The 27103-nt window shown below is 41.7% G+C and overlaps 2 protein-coding genes across 4 annotated transcripts; one reads left to right on the forward strand and one right to left on the reverse strand.

Moving 5' to 3' along the window:
• Positions 1-3405: 3405 nt before the first annotated feature.
• kpnb3 (karyopherin (importin) beta 3) lies at positions 3406-15950 on the forward strand. Its single transcript, XM_047354907.1, has 26 exons — positions 3406-3572; positions 6246-6326; positions 6834-7026; positions 7260-7362; positions 7444-7540; positions 7628-7732; positions 7939-8061; positions 8188-8308; positions 8402-8489; positions 8631-8737; positions 8849-8973; positions 9852-9941; positions 10067-10240; positions 10323-10541; positions 10623-10706; positions 10797-10929; positions 11030-11151; positions 11357-11453; positions 11674-11846; positions 12490-12601; positions 13441-13496; positions 13611-13733; positions 13826-14045; positions 14124-14352; positions 14726-14867; positions 14981-15950. Exons 1-26 carry the CDS (start codon positions 3495-3497, stop codon positions 15065-15067), a joined length of 3282 nt encoding a protein of 1093 aa, XP_047210863.1. The 5' UTR covers positions 3406-3494; the 3' UTR covers positions 15068-15950.
• Positions 15951-19147: 3197 nt separating this feature from the next.
• atg13 (ATG13 autophagy related 13 homolog (S. cerevisiae)) lies at positions 19148-27071 on the reverse strand. Of its 3 annotated transcripts, none has more exons than XM_047354903.1 (18): positions 26907-27071; positions 25790-25892; positions 24926-25006; positions 24727-24846; positions 24579-24625; positions 24241-24381; positions 24117-24157; positions 23672-23768; positions 23487-23594; positions 23239-23332; positions 23004-23102; positions 22620-22688; positions 22302-22411; positions 22094-22217; positions 21858-21935; positions 21662-21769; positions 20235-20363; positions 19148-20142 (listed from the first exon to the last, which is right to left on the reverse strand). In XM_047354903.1, exons 2-18 carry the CDS (start codon positions 25856-25858, stop codon positions 20065-20067), a joined length of 1593 nt encoding a protein of 530 aa, XP_047210859.1. In that variant the 5' UTR covers positions 25859-25892; positions 26907-27071; the 3' UTR covers positions 19148-20064. The 3 variants fall into 3 exon arrangements, with proteins under 3 accessions (XP_047210859.1, XP_047210858.1, XP_047210860.1); XM_047354902.1 differs by having other exon boundaries at positions 25790-25870; positions 26907-27070; XM_047354904.1 differs by lacking the exon at positions 23004-23102 and having other exon boundaries at positions 25790-25870; positions 26907-27069.
• Between the last annotated feature and the right edge of the window lie 32 nt (positions 27072-27103).

Genomic DNA, 27103 nt, shown 5'->3' on the forward strand with positions numbered 1-27103 from the left:
GCTTTTCTTTACCCAGGACAAAAAAAAAAACCTAAACATACAACCAGAGCTGTTTGGAGTTGTTTAGAAGTTGAATAGCCTAGTCAAAGCCCAGACATAATCAAATTAAGAATCTGTTGCAAGACTTGAAAAGTGATCTTCACAGACGCTGGCCCTTTAAGCTGACTGAGCTTGAGCTATTTTGCAAAGAAGAATGGGGGAATATTTTAGCCTCTAGATGTGTAAAGCTTCTAGAGACGTCCCCCACACTTGAAGCTGGATAAGTAGATGAAAGTACAGAAGATTGACTCAGTATTCCAAATAGAAATGCACTCCACACTTTTCAGATTGTTAAAAAAAGTCAACCTTTGCTTTCACTTACCATTTAGGCACTGATTTGTGTTGTTCTGTCACATACAATCCCAATAAAATATTAATACTTTTGTATTTTTTAAAAAGGAGTAAAGAAACCTGTAAAATATAAGTTTACCTGGTTTCAATGAATGTACATCATCCACTTTAAATGCTTGTTTTAAGCATAGATGAGCCTTTTAGTTGTGCAGTCACTTGGAAGAAGCTTTTCCCCAAATCACCTGTATTTGTATGGCTAATCTTTTGACAGCAGAACAAACCCGCGGTAGGAAGAAAAGATCCCACTGATTGCATTCAAACCATACTTACATGCATCTATTATCTAACTTTTGCTGTGTTATAAACAACAGCCCAACATAATCAGCATTAAAAGCTCTTAGAGCAGACAAAGAGATGTTTTCTGCATGTTGGCTGCGTGACAAAGTAGCCTCCATGATTTGAAAACATGTTTAGTGCAGCTAAAGTCATTCAGCTTTTTTCGGATTGTATAAAACAACTGAAAACCGTCATCGTAAACCTACTAAGAAAGCTTTTAGCTTTAAGTCATCCTGGCACCCCTGCTTATTTATCTTGCCTGGACAGCCAGGCAAGACATTTGTACTCTCTGCAACCCTGACAGTGTGTTCTTGACTCGACCACTAGAGGGTGCTGTAGAAATGCAAGGGGAAATATTAAAAACAGAGTTTATAGACGCAGATTTTTCTATATATTTCACCTGCCTCTTTTTAGAGATTATTCAAATGCTAATATTGACTGTAAATAATGTTATATACTGATCGTTTTTGATCATGGTGTATTAAAAAGGGGAAATGTCTGTGAAATCTAAATAGGCTAAGAGACTTTAGATCCATTGGGATGTTAGGGTAAAGCAGAAAGATTGTATTTATTTTATTTCTACTTTTTGTCGTATCAGCCAACAGGTTTTTAAAATGGACTTAATGGGTAAAAAAAAGCAATTAAGTGGAATAATTGAAGGATGCTTTGCTTCCATCTAGTGGATAACAACCCAAAACATCATATCCCCAAAAATCCTACAGGTACATTTGAAGAAATAAGAACATCATCTAACAGTTATTTATTACTACAACTTACCCAAAATTGAGTTTCTCAACATGAAATAAGGCCATTGGCAGTCATTGACATCCTCTGCAAGGATGATTAGCCACAAAAAGGATCATTGCTAAAGAAGCCATTTGTTTTTTTCACAGACTTGTGTATCCAAGAAAACTATTGGAAGGTTAAGTAGAAGGAAAAGGTGTTGGGGGAAAATTGTGCACAGGCAACAAAAATAACTGCAGCCTTGAAACGTTTGTGAGGCGAAGCCCATTCGTTATCATGGTCCAAAGTCAGCAAAGCTGTCTATCAGGAAATTTCTATTGCATTTTATGTTTCCTTTTGCTGGCAAGCTTCATGGAGATAAATATTTCATTTTCCTGCAGGACTTGCCATCTGCCCCCAGTGCCAGACGTACCAGTACTTGCTTTAATGACCATGTATCACTCTGCTTGATCGATTAGCAAACTCGTCTTAGCTAAACTTCTACAGGGTAGAGTGTTGTCAAGAGGAAGATGAGAGACACCAGAACCAGCAATGGAGGCGAGCTAAAGGCCTCTAAGAAAGCAACCTAGGCTTCCTTAACACCTCAGCAGAGCCACGGGCTGATAGCCTCCATGCCACGCTGTACTGATGCAGATACTGTACAGTACATGGACATACAATTTATTTGCTCTTTCCCTGGTCTTAAATTAAAAACACTTTTTTGTTGGACTTATGTAAAAAATCTAATATTCAACAAAGCGATTTAATGTGAGTTTAACTTAGTAACTGAAGAAACCTTCAGCAAAACCAGGCTAAGTGTGATTGGCCATCTGCCATGATCAACTAGGGGTTTGAGAGGACAGAGCAGAGACAAAAAGCACATAGAAACACTGATCCAGAAGTATGTTCTATGTTAAAGAAAAACGTTAATAGCAATAGTAGTTCCTTTAGTGGCTTCATCTTGGATAGTAACACAATCCTAGACTTTTTCAACTCTGTAGGATAAATGATGCTATTCAGCAAAGACAGGTTCTTTGAAATTTTAAACACACCAGAATATGGATTTTGAAAATAACAGCGATTTATATCTCTTTCTTTTAAAGATTGCAATACATTTTGACAATTTGGTAAAGCCCTTGGCTTTGTAAGCTTCTGATAGGTTAATTCAACCAAGACATCAAGAAGAGCATTGTACACCACCACATGTCTAGTTCATCATTGGCTACAATTTCCAGATTCATTAAAGTGCCATTTTCATCAGTTTAAACAATTATACACAAGTATGAATAGCATTGAAATATCTGCAGCAAATTGGGTTTACATGCACTGTAAGGCAAATGCCAGAGCAATGTAAAAAAATCAAGTTATAGTTTGCAAAAACCTTTAGAGAGATGCCATAAAACTGAAATGTTTGGCTTTAAAGATCATTATTACATTGGAAGAAAAGGTGGGAATCTTGCTAGCCTGGGAACACCATTCCAGCAGAGGAGGCAGTATTATGGTGTGGGTATTTTACTGCAAGAGGGACTAGTGCAGCTCACACAATAGAGGGCATCATGAGGACCGAACATTATGTGTACATATTGAGGCAGCATCTCAAGGCATCAGCCAGGAAGTTAGTCTGATCTTCCAAATTAAAATGTTTTTGTGCCATTTGATGGTGTGAAACAGGTCTTAGGCAGCAAGTTTAATTCAGGATTTTAATCCATTTGATCATAGAAATATTTCGACTGTTTTTGTTTGACACGTTCTATGTATTTGTTGTGATTTCTTAGCGCTTATACAGTAGTTGGATTCCTGGAGAAAATGTACCGATATATTATCCTCCTTGCATTCATTTAATAAATTCCCGCGTTTCCGCAGTTCACTGATGACCAATACAAACAACGTCTTTACGTTTCTGTGTCGTCTAAGCCAATAAGCACAAAGAATCCCTATTGGCCAATAGCGTGCACCCGCTGCTAGTTCGTGGTCCAATAGGCGGTGGGTATAGTTAATAATCCAGCCAATAATGGGATCGCTAAATTGTGCGGCCAAAGCAGGGTCTGCCGGGTTCATATCACCGCTTCTCCACCCGCGGTTGGTCTTTTTTGGATCTCACCGCAATGGCGGAACAGCAGCAGTTCTACCTCTTGCTGGGGAACCTTATGAACACTGACAACAATGTCAGGAAACAAGCAGAGGTAAGAAAAGACACCGTTTTTGTGCCGGGAAAGTGTAGAAAACAGAAGCTAGCTCCCGATAGCCGTTGAGGTTGGCCGCGCGCTCTGAGCTGTCGCGTCAGACTTGTAGCCCACGTGTGATGTGAACCCGACAAACGGCCAGCTAGCGGCTAACTACTACAGTGTTGCGTAGTTAATGTGGACATAATCGGATCTTGGGGATACTGGGTCTTTTGTGACGCGCTGTTTCCGCCACTGTGTTTGTCTTGGTGGCGTTAAAAGAGCGTTGGTAGAAAGTGAAAGGATCCCGTTTCTCGGGTCCTAATCAGAAATCTCCAGCTGACAGGAAGTAGCGTAGAGCTAAGGGGCTACCACATCGTTTCTGCTAGCTTCGGTTAGCTCCAAGCACATTACTTAAACGCTAAACAGTGAAATTCAGCTCGGTGTGAAGGTATAAGTTCAAGTAGTAAGTAGTGCTGCTATGATGCACCACAAGCCCCAAAATGAATGGTGTGATTTTTAAAGCCAGTTCAAAGTGCAAGATATGCTGGCAGTGATTGGGCAACGGCCTTAGGTGTTTTTAACTAAACGTCCGAATAACAAACACGTTTTAGAGCGGAGCTTCCAATTTCACTTCATTTTAAAGCTACTCATGAAGGCAATCGCCACAACTCAGCCTCGGTAGATTAGTTAGTCAGAGGATTTCCTCTGACTAAGCTGGCCTGTGCTCTTCTCCACCATCACGATGAGCCTCTTTTACCGCGGCAAAAGCTTTGTTGTGTTTCCCTCCCTGGTAGCCGACTTTTGGATGAGGTAGTTGAATCTTATCACGCATACCCTCCCCCGTCACTGGGAGTCAGCGTTTTCCTTTATAAAGCACAGCCTGTCTGCCGGGATACTAAGCTCATTGGTATTCATCCTGGATAGAAACTGCCCTTTTCTGCCTTGCACATCATAATGGGAATTGATCCATATGTTACAATACTAAAGCGTACTTTAATAGCTCAAAACTAACCCCTGAACGTTTAGGTGCTTATTCTATAGGGAAATGGGAGTGGATGACATCGTCTCCTTTTTTTTTTTATTTAAGCAAGTTTGCTTAATGTGACCAAGGTGGGTCAGGGAACCTTTTGATTACTTTTAAAGAGGATGTGCAAACGTTTAGTGGGTGTGACGTATTCACCTTTATTTCAGACTTTATTGGGCCGCATCAAAATAGAAAAATATAGATTGGGAATTAAAAATGGCCACCTTATGCATATTTTAAAACCTAATAGTACAGAAATGCAAAGTGTATTATTACCTTTTTTATTTTATTTTTAAGAAGTGTAAGTTTCCATTTAATTAATGTTCCCAAAAGACCAAGTTTGTCTTTCTTGCAATCAAGGGAAATGTTTAAGGTTGTTCTTTCAGCCATCTGACTGGCAGTGTGCAGCAACAGTGTTCCGCACTCCAGGAGACAACTTGGCGGCACATTCTTTGGCATCTCATTAGAGGAGCTTTAACCTTTAGGAACGGGGAGATGGACATTATGTAGATGTGGTATGGGTTGGTTATTTAGATGCAGTAACCTTTTCAAGACTGCAGACATAAAATGTGTTAAACACATGCAAGCGCTTTGGTACCTTGTAACACTAGTAATCTGTATTAACCACTGGAAGATCTTGTCAGGCAACCACAAATCAGGTTTTTTACAAGAGTTGCCAGTTGTTTATATGCACTATATTGGATATGTAGTGCAAAAAACATTGCTGGTTCAAACTCCATTCATTTGGGTATCATTTTAGTGTTGCCACATTGTTGCCTCTCCCTTTGTTGTTTGTTATGCAGAAACTATTTACTCTGCTACCCCCAGAAGTTAAACAGGCATGGCTACATTATATGTAAATGTGGTTTTTATCAGATAAAGCTGATTGCATTGACCTTTCACTCCTCTCATATCCAACCACTTCATCTTTAGAGCACATATCCAAGGTGCCACTGCATCCCCTAAGAGCCTCTAGTGTGCCTACAATTCCCAATTGTTTATTAAACTGGGATGTCTGTTGAGGTTAAGGTAGAAGGCAAACTGTTGCAAGTTTAATGTCAGTTTAAATGATCTAAATACAAACTTTAATCATAAAAATCAGTAAACCTCAATAGAGTACAGGGTCTGGCTTATAGATACCTAAAATATTGGTTGTTGACTAACACAGTTTTACCAAGTTATGGATAAAAATGGGGAAGTCGGTCGAGGGAAGCAAACCGTTTCAAGGTGTTTTACTCTGGAAACCATCCTGTTTGGCTTTGTAGATAAAAATATATCTGTTGTTGCTTCCTTAGGATTAACAAGAGCCAAGAAACCAGATTATAGGGTACCATTAAGTTGTTAAAAGATGGTAAAGAACAGCGATAGACAGCATCTGAAAAGCATAGTAAAGAAAGTCCAAAGATCTGACCTGAACATAATAAGAATATGATTTTATTCACATTAAGAGCAAACTGTAAGCTATACAGGGATGCCTGCAGCACCTGAAAGGTTGAAGGTTGTAGCAGCCCGCCTCAAAGTAGAAGCCAATTAATACAGTAGCTTCATCTGCATAAAGGCACACTAGTCTGCTAAGTGTAAGTAGTGAAATGAAACAGGATTGCTCTTATCCCAGAGAGTTACAAGGGAATATGTCAGACTTATCGATGTGTATTCTTTCTTTACAGGAAACCTATGACACTATACCAGGCCAGAACAAGATCACATTCCTGCTGCAGGCCGTCAGAGATGCGTCTGCCGCGGAGGAGGTTTGTACATCAAACACAAACACGTTCTAATCTGAAACGTCTGTGCTGTCCATTCTTAAACTTGGTTGTTAAGCTTCTGGGAACTCTTTGCTTGCGTCAGCAACTAGCTTTGAAAAGTACTAATGGCATTTAAAGAATCTAGTTGTCATTTGTGGGAACTCGCGGCTTCATGACTCATCGTGTTGCTATTTGTTTAAGTTTACTCTGACTCGACCAGCTGCTCGGCTCCTCGTGCTTCCTCCCTTTTCCTTTACCTCAAGGCCGATATTTTTAGACTGCAGAAACAGGAGCAGGCAGTGAGGCGCTAAGAGAGTGACTATGCTTTTTAAAATGCAGCTTTTGTCAACTTTTACTGTCTTAATGTTTAATTTCAAATGGCTTGTGCAATTGTTGCATGCCTAATAAGACAACCATTTGCATTTCTATCCCAGATAGGAATAAATTTGGAGTGTTGGTCTTATTAGGTCTCGGTTGGTCCATTGAGTTTGTTTGTTTTTTCTTCCTCAGGTCAGGCAGATGGCGGCGGTGTTGCTGCGGCGACTGCTGTCATCCTCCTTTGAGGAAATCTACCCAGGTTTGACGCTGGAGATGCAGACGGTCATCAAGACGGAACTGCTGACCAGCATCCAGCAGGAGACGTCGCAAAACATTCGCAAGAAGGTCTGCGACATTGCTGCTGAGCTCTGCCGCAACCTCATTGGTAACGTCCGAAGTTTTAACACCTTTAACTCTTAGTTTCACTTTGCAATTAGTTTGTCAGTTAATAAAAGTAAGCCAAATTAATCAGTCTTTGGTCCAGTTATTGTATCATTTCGATAAAACTGCGTTTAACTTTATGAGAATTGGCTCTGTGGCCTTCGGATGCAATCCTGGACCTGTAGATGGGAATTGGCACGCTAAAAATTGACATTAATGATAAGTCTTCAACTCTAGATGATGATGGGAATAACCAGTGGCCAGAGGTGCTCAAGTTCCTGTTTGACTCTGTGAATTCTAACAACGTTGGTCTGCGAGAAGCTGCCCTTCACATATTCTGGTGAGCTCCAGATCCCTGAGCTGCTTGACCTGTTGAGAATGTACTGGTGTCTGACCCTTGACTGTCTTCCCTTCGCTTTAGGAACTTTCCAGGAATCTTTGGCAACCAGCAGCAGCACTACTTAGAAGTTATCAAGCGCATGCTTGTGCAGTGCATGCAGGACCAAGCAAACCCACAGGTAAAAGCCCAACAATGTGCCTGGTTTCTGCTGCTCTGCCAGCTCTCTCAACGGTAAAGTAAATGAGGGATTTGTTTGTGCCTCTAGATTCGCACCCTCGCAGCTCGGGCAGCAGCATCTTTTATTCTATCCAGCGAAAGCAATACGGCTCTGCTGAAGCATTTTGCCGACTTGCTTCCTGGAATCCTGCAGGTACGATGCTACACTCATGTCACTGAATTGTTTTTCCTTTTTTCTGCATGCCAGTGGTATATTAAACCAGCTAGATGAGCTTTCAGTGCCTAGACTTGGTAGATATATTAGTTTTTGAGACGCTAAAGCGCCCAAATAGGCGTGAGGACATTGTGTTGAAGGATTTCATGCATCTCTGACTAATATGGTTGTCTTCCTGTGATCAGGCAGTGAATGAGTCATGCTATCAAGGAGATGACTCGGTACTGAAGTCTTTGGTGGAAATTGCAGACACAGCACCCAAGTACCTGAGACCCAACCTGGAGCCGACGCTGCAGCTCTGTCTGAAGGTGTGTTGGGTTACTCTGATGTGAAAAATCCCGTCCACGCCTTCAGTGCCAGGCAGGAAATCAGACCCGACATCTTGGCGCCTGTTGAATAAACTGTTGACTTATAGAAGTGCCCTGTCCCCTCAGCTGTGTGCCGACACAAACTTGACAAACATGCAGAGGCAGTTGGCTTTGGAAGTGATCGTGACGTTATCGGAGACTGCAGCGGCCATGCTGAGGAAACACACGGATATTGTAGCTCAGAGTGGTGAGGATGTGGTTCATCGGCAAAAGCAATGGTGCTTCTTTACTTGTCTTTCTTTGTTTCTAAACTTTTACTTTTCTAAATTTATCTTCTCAGTTCCCCAGATGCTGACAATGATGGTAGACCTGGAAGATGATGATGAGTGGGCCATGGCTGATGAGCTGGAGGATGATGACTTTGACAGGTAGGCTGCAGCTACTTCTTTCCCACCTGGAATGCATAGAAATGAGCTCTCAGTAGAGTAGATTAGATTGATTTACCTAATCCTCTCAGGATGCAACTTCAATGGCTGTTTTGTGAGTGAATTTTTCTTTTGGTTCATTAGTAATGCTGTGGCTGGGGAGAGCGCTCTTGACAGAATTGCCTGTGGTTTGGGAGGAAAGATCATTTTGCCTATGATCAAACAGCACATAATGCAGATGCTGCAGAATCGTAAGTAAACCTGCTCTGTTTGGATTTTAGTTTTTCTTTTATTTCTATATTTTAGTCTTGGTTCTTTCCATTACAAAGCTCTAAGTTTTGTTTATTTCCATTTGCTGACAGCTGACTGGAAATACCGTCACGCTGGATTGATGGCGCTGTCTGCAATCGGTGAAGGTTGCCACCAGCAGATGGAGGCCATTCTCCAAGAGATCGTCAGCTTTGTCCTGCTGTTCTGCTCTGATCCCGTAAGAAACGGCTGTGGAGATGTTCAGCATTCATGTTTGCATACATTCATCAAGAGCAAACTGAGGTCCAATTAATGATGGTCCTTTTTTAAGGTTTCATAAAATCTCTTGTTTTATTTTTACTTTTTGTAACGGTGGAATGTCGTCGCAGCAATTTATCGATTTACTGGGTTCGAGGTCTGATTTTACACAGGTTATTCCAGAATTTGTCACTTTCTAAACCAGTTTGGTCTGTGTGTAGGATCATTTTGCAGCAAGAACATCCGATTCTATCAAAAGTTTAATCTGACCCAAACTGACACCCTCAGAACCATGGATCTTGGTTAGAATAGTCTGGGGAAACGCCCAAGAACCAGATGTTACCCATGAACTGCTGGAACACTGGTCTCTTACCAGTGCCAATAGATTGAGCTATTTGGCTACAGTGATAAAGGAATAATAAGGCAAGACCAGGTGGGAGAAGATACCAATTGTCAGGCATGACAAAGGCAGCGTCATGCTGAGGGTCTGTTTTGCATACGGAGGTGTTGGTGCCTAGAATGAAACAAAGACCATCTCTAAATTATTCAGATTTACCTCAAATCGCCTGCTAGGTGACTGATATAGGATTATTTTCCTGATCAGCCATCGAAACGGGGTTTGGAACAGATAAAGAGAGCATGCCCCATCTGACAGGAGAGCAACCAAATAAAATGAGCTCAATATGAGTCGAATATCCAAGCAAAATGATGCTTGTTGATGGCTGCAGAAAGTGTGGTCAAGGTGAATTTTAAGGGACTTCTAAATGAATATTTCTGGTAACATTTGATGTTCACCCTGCTGCTGTTTATACTGTTGGCCGTGTTTTCTGTTGAGTTTGGCTTCTGTTACCCTCTCAGCACCCGAGAGTCCGTTATGCTGCCTGTAATGCCATTGGACAGATGGCCACAGACTTCGCTCCAACCTTTCAAAAGAAGTTCCATGATAAGGTACCTGAAAAGATGCTTTATACCTGCAAATATTTCACTGAGGAATAAAAAGTGTCAACGGCTTGCGGTTTGTTTACTTAATAAATAACATTCTGGTGAATTTTAAAGACGGTATTTCCTGTCAGGTTATCTCAGCCCTGCTCCAGACGATGGAGGACCAGAGCAACCCACGAGTGCAGGCACATGCTGCTGCTGCTCTCATTAATTTCACAGAGGATTGTCCCAAATCGCTGCTCATTCCTTACCTGGACAGCCTGGTGCAGCACCTTCATGTCATCATGGTGGCCAAGCTGCAGGAGGTAATGTTTATACCAAGTGAGCAGGGTTTCCATTCAAAAATGCCGGGCTGTGGAAGTGTTAAAAGTTTGTGTGCTCCATCAGCTGATCCAGAAGGGCACCAAGCTGGTCCTAGAGCAGGTGGTGACGTCCATCGCCTCAGTGGCCGACACCGCCGAGGAGAAGTTTGTGCCATATTACGATCTGTTCATGCCCTCGCTCAAGCACATTGTGGAGAACGCTGTGCAGAAAGAGCTTCGGCTGCTGCGAGGGAAAACAATAGAGTGCATCAGTCTGATCGGCCTGGCTGTCGGCAAGGACAAGGTGTGTTTAGAGCCTGGATGTGTGGACAAACTGGTTTCCTTCCAGCTACAGTCAATCTTATTTCTCTTTGTGCTCTATTAGTTCATGCCAGATGCCTCTGCAGTGATGCAGCTGCTCCTTAAAACCCAGACGGACTTCAATGACCTGGAAGATGACGATCCTCAGGTAGGAGCATTTAGAAATAACTTATAATGCTTCAATTTGTGAGATTTGAGATTTTTGAAGTCATCCTGACAGGTTCTGTTTGCACTTTAGATCTCTTACATGATATCAGCCTGGGCCAGGATGTGCAAGATCCTGGGGAAGGAATTTCAGCAGTACCTTCCTGTTGTGATGGGTCCCTTGATGAAAACTGCCTCCATCAAGCCTGAGGTGGCCCTCCTCGACAGTAAGTAGCTGAAAATCTAGTTTGCATCCTTTTGGAGAGGAGTCGTTCTGATTCTTAATTCAAAGTTGAGGAAGCATGACTGAACTTGCCTTTACTGTAGCTCAGGACATGGAGAACATATCCGAGGATGAAGGATGGGAATTTGTGAACCTGGGAGATCAACAGAGTTTTGGAATAAAGACAGCTGGCCTGGAGGAGAAGGCCACCGCCTGCCAGATGTTGGTGAGCAGATCCACAAATAATTTTTGTGGTAAACCATAAAGTATTTATGCACCACAAGAAATGGTTGTTCCTTTGATCGACTCTGCTCAGTGAAATTAAGAACCTGTAGCATATTTAGTGTTGTGTCGTAGTACTTTTGTGGAATCGTTGCACCTTTTAGTTTCTAGTTTCCAGTTCTGTTAATAAAAGTCGTTGTTTCTTCTAGGTGTGCTATGCCAAAGAGCTGAAGGAGGGTTTTGTGGAGTACACGGAGCAGGTGGTGAAGCTGATGGTTCCTCTGCTCAAGTTTTACTTTCACGATGATATCCTTCATGTTGGCTTTTTATTTGTCACATCTTAAACCTCTGAAGTTTCATGTGATGTTCTTGGTCAATTAATTATAGAAAATCTGTTTAATGTGCAGTAAATATGCTTTTATGCTCCAAAAATTGTCTTGAAAACTATGTGGGGACGACTGGAATTTTGCCATAAAATGTGTAGGAACAACATAAAGATGGGAATGGTTTTCTTTAACTGTCTCACGTGTGCGAGTGGCTGCGGCTGAATCCATGCCCCTGCTCCTGGAGTGTGCTCGGGTCCGCGGACCGGAGTACCTCACCCAGATGTGGCACTTCATGTGCGACGCTCTGATCAAGGCCATCGGCACAGAGCCCGACTCCGACGTCCTTTCTGAAATCATGCATTCTTTCGCCAAGGTAAGTCCCTGAACCTCTTCAGAGGCTTCTTTGTTCCACCGACATGCAGTTCAGAAACAAACTGGGTTTTATCAAGCTGAAAGGGGCAGCTACAGCTCTACCAGAAACTGTGTTTTATGCTCCAAGAGCTAGAGAGAAATGACTACATCTGATATGCAAACATGTCATAAACCTGGAATACTGCATCCAAAATTCTTTCCCTAATGATCGAAGTGGTTATTTAAAGGTTTTAAAGTGTAAGCGCTATAACGTCTTTAATTTCACGACTGGAATTTCTTTCCTCTCGCGGCATCACAAACTGTTTATCAAAATCCCTTTCCACAAGTTTTTGGCTGACTTTACTTGGCTTTTTATATGCAAACCGCCTTAAAATAATCCAAGATTAATGCTTTATTCGTTGGAAATTACTATGTAAAATAACATTCTGGACAGCTGTGTTGGGTGGGCGGGGCGGTCCATTGTTCCCCCATGTCAGTGAGCGCCCTCTTGGTGACTGGATACGCAACTTGAATAAAGAGCACCTAATTTTTCCTCAGAGTGGAGATGGACACCAAAGTCATCCTGGGGAAATTGTAGAATATTGAATGTGCGGAGAAGGTGCTTGTGTATTTTGGGTCTGATGGCTACTTTTTCTGTTTTTCAGTGCGTTGAGCTGATGGGAGACGGCTGTTTGAACAACGAGCATTTTGAGGAACTGGGGGGCATCCTGAAAGGGAAACTGGAAGAGCACTTTAAAAACCAGGAGCTCAGACAAGGTGCGGCATAACCAACCAAATATTGGTTTGTTTTTTTTATGTCCAGTTCTTGGTATACTTTCTGGAAGACCTGAGCATTTTCCATGTCTGGGTATAGAAGTATAGAAACAGAAAAGCATGGGAAAATATTTAAATATTCTGATTTTATTCCTTGTCCTATTCTCTATTAGCTGTGTCCATATGTCGACCTAGCCATCCGTTTGGTTCATCTGTTAATCATCCATGCCCCCCTCCTTCTGTTTGTCCATTCATCCCTACTCCTATTACTTTACGCCAGTGGTGTCCAAACATTTTCCCATGAGGCCAAAAGAGGCAGAACTGGTGGGCTACCAAAGTTTAAAAAAGCTAATTTTCTACAACTGGGCATGCAATGGTTCACTGAGATGAACGAAGCAGTCTGTAAATCAACATTAAGAGTAGTTTGCATGTCGGCACATTTCCTATTTTCTGATGGCAGTGGGGGTCGATGGGTTTTCTCTTCGATTGGTCAAAAAGTTTCTCGTCTATTCATCTTTAAAAACCTTCCTAAAATATTTTTAAAACTGTCAATTTGCCCCAAAATTTGGACCCTTCTTGAATTACGGTGTGAGGCCGCAAAAAATCATTCCAAGGGCTACAGATGGCCCCTGGGCTGCATTTTGGACACCACAGGTCTATGATTTTTGCAGGTTCAGTTCTCAAAGTCCGGCCCCAGTAGGGGGAAAAAAATCTTTAAATTCATGGAGAGCTTTTGTGTTGAGAGCTCAAAGCTGGGTTTAATAAGGCTAAAGCTGTGGGAATTTGTGGGAGTCTGCAAAAATGGGCTCAATCTGTAGTGAGAAAATGTTTGTGCTCTACAGCCAAAAGACACGATGAAGACTACGATGAGCAGGTGGAGGAGACCCTACAGGATGAGGTTAAAATATATATTTACTGTATTAAGTGAGGACATGTAAAACATTTGTTTCTAAGATGATCCAAAATATTTTCTTCTAGTCCTTAAATGTTTTCCTTCTGACTTGATTTTTAGGATGAGAATGACGTGTACATCCTGACCAAAGTGTCAGACATCCTGCACTCGGTGTTCAGCAGTTACAAAGAAAAGGTGCTTCCTTGGTTTGAGCAGCTGCTGCAGCTCATCGTTCAGCTAATCGTAAGTTCAGCACCCTTGTTTTTTTTACACAGTAAATGGTCCAAACCTCGGCTGTTGGGCAGTGACTGACACCGTTTGTATTTTTTTTTTAGTGTCCAAACAGGCCGTGGGCTGACAGGCAGTGGGGTCTGTGCATCTTTGATGACGTGATAGAGCACTGCAGCCCCTCCTCTTTCAAATATGCAGAGTACTTCCTGCGGCCGATGCTTCAGTCACTTTGCGACACAAGCCCTGAGGTCCGGCAGGCGGCTGCTTATGGTGTCGGTGTCATGGCTCAGTATGGAGGAGACAACTATCGCCCTTTCTGCACAGGTAGGAAGACACCAGCTGATCTGGTCTAGTCGCCACTTCTTCGGTTTCTAGTTGAATATTTTTGTCTGGTTGTTGCAGAGGCACTCCCCCTGCTGGTCGGTGTCATCCAGGCAGCGGATTCTCGGTCAAAGGAGAACGTTAATGCAACAGAGAACTGCATCTCTGCGGTAGGAAAGCTCATGAGGTTCCGGCCAGAGTGTGTGAACGTCAGTGAGGTGCTTCCTCACTGGCTCAGCTGGCTGCCACTCAAAGAAGACAAGGAGGAGGCCGTTCACACGTTTCACTTCCTGTGCGACCTTATTGAGAGGTAAGACAGCCATCCTCCCATGTTTCTATCTGTCCCTTTGGTAGTCATCCATCAGTCCTCCATTCAGTTTCTCATGTATGTCCATGCATCTATTCATTCTTCCATATTTCTATCGGTCTACCTTTTCATCCATTCATCCTCTTACCTTTCTGTCCATCTATCCCCGAGTCAGTTATCCACCTAGTTGTCAGTCAGTCCTTTAGATGGCATCCATCCATCCTGACCTCTGTAAAGCACCTGCCTTAAATTCAGTGAACATTTGTAGTTGAGAGTTGAGGAAATTTAGGTCTGGAGACATTTGGACTGTTACTCCAAAGTTTTAGAAGCCTGTTTGAGGTTAATGGGTCAACTTATGGACTTCTCTTCTCCACAGCAACAACCCGATTGTTCTGGGGCCAGAAAACTCCAACCTTCCTAAAATTTTCCTCATCATAGCCGATGGCGTCGCCAATGAGTCTGTTAAAACTGAAGATGCTTGCAGCAAACGACTTGCAAATGTCATCCGTCAAGTACAAGTAAGGGAGAAGCAGATTACTAAATAATTTTGTTGGGTTAACTCTAACGTTCTGTAAAAACTGTCTGAGTTGTAAACAAAGATGTTTGTTTTTTTTTGTTTGTTTTCCTCCAGGTGTCTGCAGGATTATGGACACAGTGTGTTTCCACCCTGAATGAGACGCAGCAGAAAGCCATCCAGGACCTACTAAACACTGCCTGAACCTGGACCCTCACCTTGTCATTTTTTTTCCCACTCTCCATAAAAGCCCATGAAGAAACGTAGAGCTCCTGGATCTCCTCCATACACTCCCTGTTCTCCATCCTGCTCTGTAGTGTGTATGGACGCCAGATTCACCCTCACCTCGACCTTCGCCCGACTAACATAGAAAACCGAAGTTCAGCTAACTTGCGGGAGCAGGTTAGATCTTTGATGGAAGACATTGGCCACAATCCTTAAAGACGTTCATCCTGTACTCGAGGAAGTGAGAATAAAAGTAAAGCTGTTGCCTCGTCTCTGATCTGGACGCTTCCCAACCTGTCTTGCTACTCTGCCCTGAGGGGCTCAAAGTTGCCCAAATCATTGGACCGTAGAAGTTTGGGGGTGGCGAGACGTTATTTTGGACTGAGCTGAAAGACGTGAAAATGCACAATGGGCAATCACTGCCTATCTCCTGTGAAATTTCTTTTTGTATTTTTTTTTTTTTTCTTGTTCTATGTTCCCAGTGTTGGCTGGGGGGGTGGCCTCTGTCGCACACAGGTGACGGGATATATTTCAAAATAGGATGTTAAGTGGCTAACTCAAAACACACATGGTTAGGTTATGTGCATCGACGTCTGGGACGGGTGTGTCGATTTCAAGCAGCTTTCTCTATTGGCCGTCACAGGAAGTTTGAACGGTTCTCGGACCCTTCAGGTAGCAGCTGAAAGACGACGGGGGGGTTCTTTACAGAGACTCATTCTGTAGTTGGTTAACGCCTCAAAACCTTGAAACAAGTTGACTGTAAAAAGAGTGCGACCTCATTCTGGTTTTGACCCTTTGCAGTCCTGCAGATGTGAAATGGAATTCCAGAAAATACCAATAAAATTACATTGAGTACTTCTGAGACTGAGTTTTATTTAAGACCATAAAGTGCATACACAGCAACACATAGTTATATATTCATTACAGTGATGTATGGTGTTAGTTACAGTAAATTTCCTGTCCAGTCTGGAACTAAAAAATCTTGGTATTTTTCAGGTCTGAATAAGTCTGGAAAACCTTTTTTTTATTATTTGGTTTATTCTCCTCCCCTCTATCCTTTCTATTTCCTCATGTTTTTTGTTTTGGATTTTTCGTCTTTCCTAGTCTGCTCTTTTTCCCTTTGTCCTTTGCTCTTTTCCTTGCGTCCTTCCTTATTTTTCCCCCTCATCGTTCTTCGCCATATGTGCCATTCTTCATATCCTACCTTACTTGAGGTCATTTCTTTACTTTCTAGTGTACATTCCCTTCCTGTCTTTTAGAGCCATTCATTTCCTCACATCCTTCATGTTACCTTTCTTGCTTGTGTCCTTGCTTGCAGCCATAGTCTGTTTTTTGCAGGTTCATGTTTAAAGCTTAAAGGTAGAAATTCCTGCCATAAATGGATGGTGAACTATTGTATTTTATATTTTAAAATGGGTCTAATGGACTGAAGTTTCAGTCTGGAAATGTTCTGAGGTAGGATTTTCCGTTAACTCATGCTATGTTAGCAGTTGTACGCCATTTCTCAAACGCATCACTTTAGTTTCCCTCCTTTTCTAGAAGCTTTATACAATTTTAAGCTTTGGGGGAAAGCTGTTACCAGTTTAATGATTATAATGGTAGAAGCATGGTATTTGTGTTTATTACTGTTTTAAAAAGAAATTAGCATTTAAACTATTTGTTTACAACGCTTAAAACAATTGTTTGTTAATTGGCCCCTAAACACATCTCTAACGCGTTGAAACTGACGTGAAGGAGAAAGCAGTGAAGGTAAAGATATTTCAAGCTCAAAATAGCACAAAGTGTGAAATATGGCATCATTTTAGACTTTATACTAGGACACAGAAGATTTGAAGATGTTTTGTCCTCAGGTCGCCCTGCAGGAACGGAACCTCAGCTACTAGCAGCCTACCAGCTAATGCTAAGTAAGTTAGCTTTCAGCTACATTTCGTCTTTTAAACTTGTTGCTAGCTTTGGTGGTTAGCATTAGCTGAATGTCGGCTTTAATTCTGCAAGAAAGCCTGACGCAGTTTGACAACCGTCTACTTTATAACGTCATGTTGGCAAAGGTTCCGGCCAGACCTTTATAATAAGAGCCTTCGGCACAATGTTACCAGGTGAGAAATGTAGGATTATCGTACTAGAGACGTAAAATTATCGTATTTTGAGGGAAATTATCGTACACTCGTCATAACCAAAATAACAAGTCTGTTGATGTGTTGAATAGCGTCTAACAGACTTTGTGACGTCAGTACGGAATGGATTTATCAACATTTGTAGCCCCACATTGCCAGGCTCTGCTTCTTCTTCTTTTCCTCAATCATGGGCGGGCGCAGTGGACTGTTCAGCCAATCATGGCCATTGTTCTGAGGCCAACGCATCACGTAGGTCACATTTAGAAAAGCACGATTGGCTGGAATTTCCAGCATCTGTTCCCGAATCTGGTCACAGATGCCTTCAGGGTTCACAAAAAAACTCCGATAGTCTTTGGCGATAGGCTGATGACAACTGATTACAACCACACATTCACGGAATGGTCAAATTATCGTACATTTGGCCTTTTTTAGGAATACTGATCGTACATCGTACAGAGAGCAAAATTGTCGTACAAATACGACAAATACGATAATTATCGTACACCTGGCAACACTGCTTCGGCATATACTTCAAGTACACTTTGTATATCTAGTTAAATCAAACTTATTGTGACGCTAGGTGGTGCTATAGCATCCCCTATATGATGTTTCAATTTGATGCAATATTTTAAAAAGTCAGATTGTGAATAATTGTTTACCGAAAAGCAATAACAATTATGAATAGAGCTATGCATTAACATCAGCCCTTCACACCCCCTAAACAAGCGAGTGATAAATGCAGGGAGTTTTTTTTACTGCTTAAATTTCATAAAGTTATGAACTGACACAATAACACATGCAGGCAGAAAGACCAATATTCATCATGTCTGGGGCTCAACAGAGGGGTTGCAGCAAAGGTTTGACATTGGATTCAGCTGATGTGTGTCTATATAGTCAGTGAGGAGAACCAGGAGGAAGAGCTCTACCAGGTTTGCTAGATGCTGCAAAGGAAATAAGATCAAGTATTGAACCGTTAACACCCTGGAGTTCATCTATTTAAAGGAGCATTTTTAGACTAAATCGATATCTGTAACTTTGACAGTTCATGTTACAATGAGTTGTGGGCGGTCTGCAGATTGATGACTCCCTCACAGTTAAAATGTAATACTAAAGGCATTCAGCAGTGTTTACTACCCCTATAACAGTATTGTTTATTATTTTTATGCAGATAACCGTGAGAAATGTATGTTTTCATGCTGTGATAACTTTATGTAGTAGGAGTGCATTGGATGAGAGTGTCATAATTTAACTTTAAGGTTATAAAACACTTTTGGTTAGGCGAAACAGTTTAGAAAAGGGCTTAATCCCTGTCCCAAATACATACTTAATGTCAACTTGTCACAATTTGGCAAACCTCTGCAAACTGATGATTTGAAATCAAGATCCTGACTGTACTGTAAAATATTTATTTTTTTGCCATATCTCCTACCTCTACTATGCAATCATGGAAAAGACTGCTGTCACCAGCATCCTCCACAATGAGGGTAAGCCACAAGAGGTCTCTGAAACTGTGTGTTCAGAGGGCTGTATCCAAGTGTATTCATGGAAAGTTAGGTGGAAGGAAAAATTATTTCCAATATGTTGAGAAAAGGCTATATTACTTCATATAAAAAGGACCAAATATCCAAAATCAAAGTCTTGAAAAGGCGTGAGCAAATATTAAATTTCCATACTATAACCTAGAGCAAAAATAAGGTATTTACCAGTGTAAATTTAATATATAGGTGTTTGTGTTGCAGAAACTTGTATACAATTTTGCTGTTGTGAAGCGTAGTAGCCTTTTTTAAGCAAGCTGGCTAGCAATTTGCAGCAACACATGGGGCTGACAACTGTAGAGTAACAACTGACCCATGCCTTAAATGAAGCACGAACCAACAGGCCGCTGCCAAATTAGAAAAAAACATTGGAGTTTATCATGAACTAAAACAGGACAAAAGACGAGAAGTAAACAGAGCAGCCATGCTTTATTAAGACATCTACATCGACTAAATGATTTAAATTAAAGCTTTCATCCAACCTCGGCCATGAATTCTGTAGCTAGCTGGGAATTATGCATTCTCTTTACATATTTCATACAGTACACATTAATGTGTTGGACAGTTATTTATTAGCAATGCAACTGGCCTGGGATAAATCAGAGCCTCAGGGAGGTCATGTTTGAACTGATAGAGAGCTGATTTAAGGGTAGGCCTTACGGACCTGTTACGCTCAGTTTTTATAGCCATCTCTGAGGCATTAGATTGAGCTTTATGACTGCAGTCTGACATGTGGGCTCTGCTCACAGAGAAACTGCAGCTGATTCACTGGAAATGCATCAAAATGGTTGTCTAAATCCCCAGACCAGCTGGGAACAGCAGGCTCTGCACTATAAATGAGCCTTTTCAGGCTGGAAAAAAAAACAATGAGCAGATACTCTGTAGGGTTATGTGTAACCTTCAAAAAGAAAGGAAAAATACATTTTTAGACATGTTGAAAATCTGAATTTTTACCTTCACAGGTTAGCAGAAATGGTAAAGGGCTTTACTAACAACTGTCCATTAGAATCGGCGCTCCGTCCTATGATTGGCATGGCTCTCCCATGCTCATTTGACTACAAGAGCAGATTTATGCAACACATAAATTAAAACTGTCAGTTTGATTACCACTACCAGACCAGACAGCGATGTATGTGAGCCAGTGTCACCAGATATTACAGTATGTACAGTGAAGCAGACTATAAGTGAACTGGTAGGAAGTTTTCAGACACAAAGAGCTTTAAACATGATGCAATCTATGTAATTCTCACACGACAAACATGAGATTTCCCCCATTCTTCTGATTAATTCAACTTTTAGTCCCAGGTTGTCTTCTCATTCGTTCATCCTACTGAAGCATGTCCACAAAAGCATCAAATTCATCGATGTTTTTCTCATAGACGCGCAGCTTCTCCGGCAGCGAGTCCTGCAAAGGAATCAACTCTCATCAGTCCTTTCTTCAATATTTTTTTTACTAAATATAAAAAGGACAAGACGTAAGGAAGATGATGCATTTACCAGGTCATCAGCCATGGACTGGGAGCTGGTGTTAAGTGAGAGGCTGGCCAGCTGTGGAGGGTTCTGAAACTCTCTGTAGAAGGTGCCCAGATCCATCGGCAACAGGTCGTCTTTAGAGAAAGCAGGCCGCTGCACACAGACACAGATTCACGTTCTCGGGTATAAATTCCCACGGCAACCACTGCTTGTCTACATCTAATTAGCTGAAAGATCGTCTTCTCTTGGTGCTCAGTATTCAGCCTCTGTGTGGTCTGATTACTCTTCAGAGGGATTTGCATTTGTCTCATAGAAGTTACAGCTTGTTTTTGCAGATATGTTTGCCAGTCTATTGTAGTTTTTGAAAATTGTGGCTTTGTTTTGGAGTTGGACTGGGATACTAAATCTAGGCCTTATTGCCCAGCCCTAGTTGAAAGTATTAGTTTAAGGGTGTGCAGACTAATGCATCTAGATTATTGCACCTTTTGTTATTTTAATATGTTTCATTCAAACAGATTTATTTGTTTTTCACTTTTGAGGGAAATGATTTATTGTGGTTTTAACTTCTTATGTCTTAGAAACCTGGAAAAACAGGGCTGTGTAAACTTGGCAGAATGAGAAGCAGACTGTAAAGCTGTCACTTGGTTTTTGTTTGAGATTGTAGTTATTTTGTATCTGGTGAAATATACCAACACGTTATCCTAACCTGTACAAAAATTGACAATTTGTTGGCACCTCTGGTGAAGATGTTAAAAAGCCTTAAAATAAATTAATCTTTTATTGCAGTAGCCTAATTTCACACTAAAAAGGAAAATCCAACATTTGAATTGAGTACATTATTCAGCACAGATGGTAAGAGAGATGAGAAAAAGCTCACTGATGGAGAGCTGCAGCTCACCATTTCTCCATAACAACCACTACCTTTGTTTGTTCCCAAACAAAGGTAGACACAACCAAATAAAAAGAGCTTTTTCTGACCTACCATCACAACGTAATCCTTGGGAGTTTGCTAAACTGCGTGCTTTTGTCACCTGAATTAATTAATATTGAACAACAGACAGTTTAAGTAAATGTCCTCCATTGTTAAGAACAATGGAGGACCTGTGATGCACAGCATCATCAACTCCTTGAAATACTAGGACCATTTAAATAAAAACCAAACATGGGTCGTCGTTGGGTCTTTCAATGGGTTAAAAATCCAAAATATAGGACCAGATTAGCACAGAAGTGATTCATGAGACATAACCTTCTTCCATGGCCTTGACAGACCTAAATCCCATAGAAACCCTGTTGAGTTTTATCTTAAAAACTAATTTACCAATGGTGCCATTTAAAAATAAATGTCACACATTTTCTTAAATAAACAAAAAACAGTTTCTGGTGAAAGAATAAAAGTTAAATGTGTCTGATCTCTACAGCTTGGACTGAAAGGAGCAACTTTAACCACTCACAAAGTCGACCATGACGAAGTCGTCCTGCTGTCCCGATCCGTCTGAGCCCTGAGAGTGAAGACTGGCCTGCAGGGGGGACTGGCTGGTAGGAGAGTCCGGAGGACGCACCTGAGCACAAAAACCACACACAGGATGTTTCAGGATGAATGAGACTAAAGATAATGAGGTAAGTTTAAAAAAACACAAATAAAATCACCATGGGATCATTCTCCTCTGAGTCCAGGCCACGAGGAGCAAATGCAGCGAATGGGAGATCCAGAGTGGCAGCTGTTATCTACATAGGCAGACATATATGAAAAACTAACTTTGATGGGAGGCATTTAGCGGCTACATGGCAAACAAAGGCCTTGCAGAAGATAGTGAGAGGAGCTGAAAAGGTAATTAAAGGCAACTAAACTGATTAAATATGAGATTGAGTGTTCCATTAATTACCTGAGTGCTGGGTTTATTCACAAAAGCTCCGACCTTCCTTGTGAACGTGTTGAGGGACTCCACTGGGTCAGAGGGAGAGACACTCCTTCCCTCACCACTCTGCAACAGGCCGTCTTCATCGCCACTGTTAAGACAACGGCATGGGAATCCGTTTCTAAATACTTCCACGCACTTAAACAGTTCACTGAATTAAATTTAAGAAAGCTACCTGCTGCTCGGTGTGTTCGGAGGGTTTTCTACTGTCAGATGGACATCTGCTCCATGAGGAGGCTGAGCAGGAACCAGAACGATCCCTCCTTCTTTCCCTGCTTGTAAACCCTAAAGGGGAAAATATTACTGAATAGAAGCCAAAGGAGTCAAATACACATCCCTGAGGTCCATGACTTTTGCAATATCTCTGAAATACTTCAATTATGTGCTAGCCTTTCCATCTGGGCATGAAGCTACTCCATAAAGAATATATACCTCACCACGCCCCTTTAATACTGTTAGAGGTGGAAGTTAAATGAGGGAACTGGTGTCTCACCTGGTACGTATTGAACTCGGCAGGTCCCCCTGTAGGTCCAGGCTGGTAGGATAACTTGGATGCATAGAGCTGAGGAGACAAAAAACAGGAAATAATAACTAAGAAGCCAATGCTGTAATTCTCCTGTGAGTGCTGAAGTGATGTGAAAAGGTGTGGGTCAAGCATTATGAGTCAACTATGTTGCTATAAGGGAGTGAAGAAGAACATGCTTTGAACCACAACAAACTAAAGTTACAGAGATGCAAACTCTGCTCTGAACTAACTGCAAGGATTCAAGAGGTCAAGCGATGGAGAAAGTTCTGATGAACACAAAGGTCAGGTCTGGTGGGTGAGGTTCAGCGTTTCTCACACAAACACACCATCAAAACACCAGTATAGACTCACATTGTGAGTGACAAGTCCTGGAGCCAATGGGAGCTGAAGACTGTCCAGCGGGAGTGGCTTGGACAGTTTGGAAGGGGACGGACTCAGTGTGCAGACACACTGAGACCAGGCAACACACACACACACACATAAAAATGAAATAAAAGACGAGAGAACAGAGTGAAATGATAATCAGGAGTGGGAATCGGCAGAAGACAAAGAGACAGCGTGGACGAGTGGGGGAGAGTGTTCTTACCTGAGAGGGAGGGGAGGTGGAGAAGGAGGTGGTGCAGACCTCCTGTGAGTCCTGGACTGAAGCAAATGCTCCTCCATCTTCCTCATCCAGGGCTCTGAATGCACACAGAAAGGTTGGAGTTTCATTTTAGGATTGGAAGCTGGAGGATCTTTATTCCCCCATTCTTAAACAGCAAAGAAACTGAAGTTTTATGTGGATAGCTCAAAAAAAAAAAAAAAAGGTGTGCAAATGTGGCTTTCCAAAGTTACCTGTAGTTGCAGGGCTGCCCCATGTTGATGGGACGCTGATTGCCGCAGGGAGCATCCACAAAGTGATCCACAATGATTCCCATGATCGGAGCCGACCTTTCAAACTGCCTGCAGAGGAAATCCGGTCATCATCTGAGCTGCTGAGCTGTGAAGGATAAACTCAGCAGTGCAAGGGTGCTGGTTACCTGTTGGACATGAATGCCAGGTTGGTGCGGTAGGCACATGACAGCGTAACCGTGCCAACTGGAGTGCCGACAACACCGACACGCACCGTCTGAAAACCTTCAGCAAAAACGAAAAATAACCCGTGACTTTAAAAAATAAATAAAATCCGGTTTACACATTCTCAGGGTTCCTCCATATTTATTAGGAAGTTACTCTGATATTTCTACAGAGGTTAAGGTTTAAATAAAGACTGCAAAAAACCACAAACTGTAAGGATGGACAGCAGACTATCAGACGAATACATGGATGGACAAACAAAAGAACAAAAAGATGGATACAGAAATACATTTTGCATTGTGTTATCTGCTGCATTAACATAGCCAAACAGCATTCAGAGGCCTGATATCAGTCAGCCAGCCTCCAATGGTGCTTTCAGACCATCACACAAAGTAGAGCCAAAGTTACCTTCTCCTAATCCACCCAGCTGGACTTCACCAAAGTAGATTCTACACAGGAGACAGCATGCAGATGAATATATTTACTTAATAAAGCTGTATTCAAAGAGCACTGGCGGCACAGATCAGAACACCTGTATAATATGACGTAGTCGTGCCCCTGCTTTCTGGACAGCTTATAGGCAGGAGTTACTCTGGTGATGGCCAGCAGAGATTTCAGAAGGACCGACAGCCGGTTATAGACGGTGTAGGACACCTTAATGTCCTTATCGCACCTGCAGCAGAGCCAGACAGCACAGAGGTTAAATGTAAAACAGCAGCTTAGCTGGATCTGAAATAGAAGCCCAACAATCAGGCGGCGAATCATTTTGTTTCTTCTATGCAGCATTGCATAGGCTTAAAACTGCCTCCAGCATTGACTAACTGCTCCTTTTCTAAGAAATTCCTCAACAAAACCATCACCCTGACTTACTTCTCATTCATCTCCAGGCACCAAGTTTCTAACTCCATAGAGTCACCCTGAGAGATGAAGATGGAGACAAAAAAAGATCAGTGTAGCAACGACAGCTCTCTTTGATTATGAGGAACTATTTAAAACAAAGTGACCCAATGAGTTCTACCTCTGAGGTCTTCAGGGAGATCTCCACACACATTGACCGGCCGATGCCCGGAAGCTGGCCGGCCAGTGCCTTCTTGGCCTCATGAGTGACCTCTGGGATATCTTTGATAGCCAGATTAAACTGAGAAGAATGTTAAAGGTCAGCAAGTTAGAAATGTGTAAAGAAAGAAGCAAATGCTAAGTGTTGGTGTCAGTTTTACCCAGTCTGAGCCGGTGGGTGATGAAGACGAGCGAGTGCAGATCTTCTCCCCGAGGCGAGCTTGGACAATCACCTGAACAGTCTACAGATATAGAGAGTGGAATAAACAAACGGTGGCAACAAATCCTTATGTAAAACTGTTGTTCTCATTCAGATTAAGATAACTATTATACACGAGTAATGGTAGGATGGAGCAGGAGATGGATGGTCTGTAGGGTTCTGCTCTGGTATGTTGGGATGAAGAAAGAGCTGAGTCGAAGTGCAACAGGTTTGATTTTCCAATCCGTTGATGTTCCTACCATCACATGTGGTCAAGAGATATGCATCATGATGGAACAAGAAGATCCTGGTTGCAGGCGGATGAAATTAGCTTCCTCCCAGGGTTGGCTGGGCTCAGCCTTACAGATGAGGCGAGGAGCACCATCATCTGGGACGCTGCTGCTCAGAACCCAGAGGAAACAGCTGAGGTGGTTCATGGATCTTATCAGGATGCTTCCTAGACTCCTCCCATTCAAAGATTTTCTAGGCATGCCCCACTGAGAGGAGAACTGAGCAAGAACTGCCTGGAGGGATTATACATCCTATTTGGGTTCCTCAAAAGGGCTGGAGAATGTTGCTGAAGAGACGGTTGTGAGGGTATCCCTTCAGGATCAGAGTGGGAGGGATGGAGGGAAAGGTTGAGTGAGATGAATTAAAAGGGTGGGGGGGATGGGTGAATGGATAAAAATGTCAAAGACTTGTCAAAGTCCTTCTGCAGGACACCTTAAATGAGAAAGCCTACTACAGCTTCTGATTCCCCCTTCAAAAACCTTCAGTAACAAGCAGGAAAACGGCAACACAAACATAAGCCTTTGGCAAGTCTCACCTTCAAGGCAAAAAACTTGATGAACTTGTCCAAGTCTTTCTTATCCTGTGGACTCAGGTCACTGTCCATGTTTTCACAACCCTGCAATCACAGGAGACACAACCTATTAGGAGAACAATGTTTGAAAATTATTCATTTGAAAGAAATCTATCATTTATTTATGTTAAAGGATTACAAGATTTTTATGAAGAATTTGCAAAGGACGTAATAATGCAATCGATCTTGATACATATACACAAAGAGCTTTACAGAACTCAGTGAAAACAGTGGCAAAACAAGAAAAGTATGATATACATTATAATAAAAACAAGATCAAGTATTCCAAACTTAATTAAATATTAATAATAAAGAAGCAAATAACTTACTTAAAATGTTGACAAACCTACTAAAATTCTAAATGTTAAAAGGTAAATAAATGCACAGCTAAAGCTAGTAAAAAGGAGTATTATCCTTATACTTCACCTAATAAATGTCCAAAAGTTACAAGTAAATATGTAGGTAAATACACGCATAGATAAAGATAGTGGAATATTTCCACCATCTCTGCTATCACCTTATCTTCAATCAAACATATGGATAACAGTTATTAACAAAATAACTAAATTAGGGGCAACAATTTTGCTTTTTGCAATAAAAATAAAGCCTCAAAACTTTTTTAACTACTTAAAAACCTACATACCAGCGCACAGTTTGACCTACATAAATAATTTAGACACATTAATTTAATGTATTTCTAAATGAAATGAATGCAGAGAGAGTATGTTTGACGTTTGACTTAACGGCAGCATCTACTGTTTATAACAGCTGTTTTTAAACCTTACACTAGTTCTAGAAAACAAACGGGGCCTCATCGCTTATTAATGATTAACCTGATTAAAAACGGGGGTCATTCATTGTAAAAAAAGACACTGACGGCAACATTTTATCATCCACAGCGTTTGTTATAAAAAATAAATAAATAAATAAAGACATAACGGCTGCTTTTCTGGAATAAATATGAATTGTTTGTCTGACAGAACAGTGACTCACTGCTACACCAACGTTAGCATGTGGCTAATGCTAGCTGATCGGGTAAATAACGAGGAATTTAAAGCGCATTAAAAACAGTGAAACTTACATTAGCTGCTTCTTTAGCGACGGGCGTTCAGTATAACACACATAAGCTTAAACACATGACATAAAACGTGTTTCTATAAACATTCATAGGCCATTTTCGGGTATACACAACGTCAGCAGCTGCTGTGCTACTTTTCTGTTTATCTTCTCCATGTCGACGTGTTTATGTAGCAGCAGTCTCCCACTCGCACTTTCCCT

This window comes from Girardinichthys multiradiatus, chromosome 24, assembly GCF_021462225.1.
Source record: "Girardinichthys multiradiatus isolate DD_20200921_A chromosome 24, DD_fGirMul_XY1, whole genome shotgun sequence".
Classification (NCBI taxonomy): Eukaryota; Metazoa; Chordata; class Actinopteri; order Cyprinodontiformes; family Goodeidae; genus Girardinichthys; species Girardinichthys multiradiatus.